The sequence below is a fragment of the Phacochoerus africanus genome, chromosome 1 (genome assembly GCF_016906955.1).
Source record: "Phacochoerus africanus isolate WHEZ1 chromosome 1, ROS_Pafr_v1, whole genome shotgun sequence".
In the NCBI taxonomy this organism is placed as follows: domain Eukaryota; kingdom Metazoa; phylum Chordata; class Mammalia; order Artiodactyla; family Suidae; genus Phacochoerus; species Phacochoerus africanus.
Window position 1 is genome coordinate 241,876,651 of NC_062544.1, and position 4,520 is coordinate 241,881,170.

Sequence of the window (4,520 nt, forward strand, 5' to 3'; positions counted from 1 at the left end):
CTTGAAATGTATGGTACTTGTGATTGTCATAAAAGAATCCTAAGAAGGTGAGCTGCGTGCAACAACGATCTCAAGCCAAGGAATCTCACTGGGCTTATGATCATGTAGAAAATAAGTGATGCACGCTAACTGAATTCTCTATATTTATACTGTGAGATTTTGATTTTCATAAATATTTCACCAGTTATTATTTAGAACTTCATGTGTGTAAGCCACACTGCTATGTACTGCAAAAAATAGCAAGAATTTAGGACTCCAAAATTACAACCTAAAAGAATGTGTTAGGAAAAAATAAGTAACATGCAAGTCTAAATGTTGTCAAAGGAGAACATATAAACTGACAATGTTTCCAGTGAGTGCACATTTCCCTCCCTTTAGGGTAATCTGGAAATGCATCAGTGAGAGTTTAACATAGGATAGACCTTGAAGAAAGGACATCTTTGAAATTATGAGAGGGAGCTAGGAAGGTGGATTCTCTGTGGAGAGACACAAAAGACCAAAAGAATGTACATGGGGAGTGAAACATATCCAGAATCTCTTAGTAACAGATCTTGGATATAACACAGAGTTCATTAGGACAATCGTGAAGAAAGGAATTGGGAAGTAAGAGTTCAACTGTGGTATAATTGAAAAGACCTCAAATTATGCCAGAGAGAACAAATTATAGTGAGGAAGGTTGATATAGATACATAAATATAGATGTCTGTGTGTGTATATATATATATTTATGATGTGTGTGTGTGTGTGTGTGTATATATATATATATACATATATACACACATATGATATTGTCTGAACATACCGAATGAATAAATATAGCCAAAGCATGTAATATTGATAAATAGATAGATAGGCAGACAGACAGGCAGACTGACCTGGATTTCCTATCATGGCTCATTGGTTAACAAATCCAACTACGAACCATGAGGTGCAAGTTTGATCCCTGGCCTCACTCAGTGGGTTAAGGATCTGGTGTTGCCATGAACTGTGTTGCAGGTTGCAGAAACAGCTCAGATGCCACATTGCTGTGGCTCTGGAATAGGCTGGGGGTACAGCTAAAATTTGACCCCTAGCCTGGAAACCTCCATTTGCCATGGGTACAGGCATAAAAAGACAAAAAAAAAAAAGACCAAGCTGTACCCTGGTAGTAATGACATTCCATTAAAAAGCCTTGAAGAGTGATATGATTTCACCTGAGTTCTTTTTAGAAAGAATAATCTGGTGGCTATATTTGGGGAGTAAGAGGGAATCAGCATAATGGCGGGAATAAGTAGGATTTTGCAGATCACAGACATAGGCAGTTATGAGGTTGAGGGTTTAAGTGGTAAGAGAAGGGATGGACACTGAGGTGAATCACTCATTATGGAGTATAATGAAAATGAATATTTAATGACTTTGGGGTACAAAAACCAAACTCTTGTTCATTGTCATGTCTTTCTACCGACTGGGCAATATGAAAGATCATCTTAACATTATTTGAACTATGGTAATATGCATTTAACACTTCTTGCTGTCCACCACATGATCCAGTGCCCTTTACATGTTACTTTTTCTTTCACTAATTTTGCTTTTTAAAGCAATTCTAGAATACTGATCATTGTTCCCCATTGTGCCACTTCTTTCTTATCCAAAGTAAATCTTCAGTCTACTAGCTTTCTTAGTTAATGAAGCTTTGCAGATTGAGCAACAGCACAGAGATACAGATACAAAGGTCCTTAAAAGGGTATCATAGGCAGTGAGACAACTTGCCTCTGTCTTTCTCTAAGAAGCATGCTAAACTAAGAGCATCTGTTACACTGTAGCTCTGTCTTCATTGTCTTAGATCTCTTGTCCTTTTCCCTCACTGCTTTCCCATTTCTCTGAGTGATAGGAGTGTTGATCCCCACAAGAAGTGAAATTTACCATGCCCCAAGTAAAGTGAAATACATGACCTTTTGATGGCAGGTGGAATTCCTGGTATTTATAGCTGTTCACTCAAATATCAACCTGCTTCCATTGCAGAGGTAAATGTGTTTAAGGTCTCTAACTATATGGTTTATAAATGTCAAAGACATCATAAACAAGTCCCCTACAGAGGAACAGCATTATTTTAGTACTTAATGCATTTTTAAAGTTACATTGAAGAGCATACAAGCATATGAAATGTTTTTGTTTTGTTTTTTATTTTAGTAGTCTATAAAGAGTTAATTAAAATTTTATGTTTTTGAAGAACATATAAAGGTATTTTAAGGAATTTATTAGGTACTAACATCTTGTCCTTAAAATAATAAGAAAATTATATATGCAAAAAACTTTGAACACTAATCATCACATAGTAACATGTAAACTATACAGTCACGTTAGTGTTTTAATAGAAAGGAGAACAGGTATTAGTTTGACACATACCCATATTTCTTTAACACTTTTTTCAGTGTGTCTATGACTTTCTTATTTCTGAGGCTGTAGATAATTGGATTTAAGAAAGGAATTATGACAGTGTAAAATAAGGAGTCCATCATATCTTGATCATCTCCTTGTGCAGATCCAGGGCGCACATACATGAAGAGAAGTGGCCCGTAGTATAAAGAGACAGATACAAGGTGGGCTCCACATGTGGAGAAGGCCTTCCTTATGCTTTGTACAGACTTGTTTTTTAAAATTGTAAAAAGAACAAGTGTATAAGAGATAAGAACTGTCAGTATGGTGAACACCTGAATTGAGCCAGAGAAAATGAATATCATCAGAACATTAATAGAAGGATCAGTACAGGAAATTTTAATTAATGGCATGACATCACAATAAAAGTGGTGTACTATGTTAGAATTACAGAAGGTTAATCTGAATAAAAAACCTGTATGAATTAAGGCATGAAGAAGGCCACCTATATATGATGAGACTAACATTCTCATGCATAGCCTATTGCTTATAATCACTGGATAAAGTAATGGGTTGCAAATGGCCACATAGCGATCATAGGCCATTGTTGCCAGCAGGAAACATTCTGTGGTTACACTGATTGCAAAGGAAAAGAATTGTACCACACATTCAGAGAAAGAGATCATTTTACTCTTAGTGAAAAAGTTGATCAGCATCTTGGGAGTCACTGTGGATGACAACCAAGTATCCACAAAGGCCAAATGCCCAAGGAAAAAGTACATAGGAATGTGAAGTTGAGGGTTATTGCAGATGAGAGCAATCAGACCAAGGTTTCCCATGAGGGTGATGAGGTATATCATTAGGAACAGCAGGAACAGAGGGATTTGCCACTCGGCCTGATACTTAAGTCCTGAGAGAACAAACTCTGTCAATTCTGTTACATTTTTTGTTTCCATATTCTTAATAGATGATCTCTGAAATAAAATACAGTAAATGTGAAAAAAGTCATTCACAAATTTTAAACAGTAAGTTTCTTGAGGTTAACTTAAATAAAACCATGCATTAACCATTAACTTGAATGAGTTCTGTTTTATTTACTTTTACTATGATACATGAAAAGTATTTGTAGAAAATGTTATGTTAGAACAATGCAGTTATATCATTGAAAATTATGTACAGAGATGAGATTTAGAAGATAAGAAAAGCATTCTCAAGATGTGCAAATTTAGGGGATACTATAGAACAAGGTCAAAAATTCTATGTGTGGGACATGGATGCAGCAACAAAGTAAAGATGATAGAAGGGCCCTGTGTATAAAATTAAAATTATGACTTGAATGCTACATTAAGATATTTAACTTCATTATTCAAGCAGTTGGCAAGAAATGAAAATTTATTAGACAGGGTGTGGAAACATCACTTAATCTTGAAATTAAAAACATTGCAAGGAGAAGAAACTCAAGTCATAAACAGTAATCAGGAAACTGGATATTTCCAGTAGTTCCCAAACCAGATTACACAGTCAGAATTGTTTTGGGGAGGTTTTGGTGCAAAACACAGATTCTGAAGTATTACTATAGAAATTGGATCATTAGATCATGAATGGAGTTTAATAATATGCATTTAATAATTGCTCCCCCAGTGACTTAAAGTATATGAAGTTCTCAATCCACATGATGCATGTGGAATTAGGAGTGCTGAGGAAGACAAAGAAATAGATCAGAATAAGTCAGAATGAAGAGTCACCTGTATTGCCAAATGCAAGGTCCTGGCTCCAATGCACAGTGAGGCCAAACAAATCAAAAATGTGGGAGTTTGGAGCATGACTCCTGCTGCTACACAAAAACTGTCATCCACTCTAGAAGCCAAAATTCTATAAACTGACTTTCCCATTCCTCTTAAATCTAGAGTGAGGGTGCGTGATCTAGTGTTAGCCACTCAAACTCATCTATAGTGGATATAGAATAAAAAAACCCAGGATAAATTGTGTGCAAAAGAAAATTCTGCTTGCCAGGTCAACCAAAGGAACAACATCATGGTCCGAGAAAATGCATCCTGTACCCACAACAATGGCCTTGTCGGTGTGAGTTGTGGCATTCAAGTTTAGCAGCAATGGCAGTAGCACTTATTGAGCTACAGCTGAAATATGATTTGGGGTGTTGGCCC

The 4,520-nt window shown here is 36.1% G+C and overlaps 1 protein-coding gene across 1 annotated transcript; it reads right to left on the reverse strand.

The window, feature by feature from the left end:
* Positions 1-2,369: 2,369 nt before the first annotated feature.
* On the reverse strand, positions 2,370-3,332 carry LOC125111246 (olfactory receptor 5H8-like). The gene has a single exon (XM_047753142.1). It carries the CDS (start codon positions 3,309-3,311, stop codon positions 2,370-2,372), a length of 942 nt encoding a protein of 313 aa, XP_047609098.1. The 5' UTR covers positions 3,312-3,332.
* Positions 3,333-4,520: the final 1,188 nt, after the last annotated feature.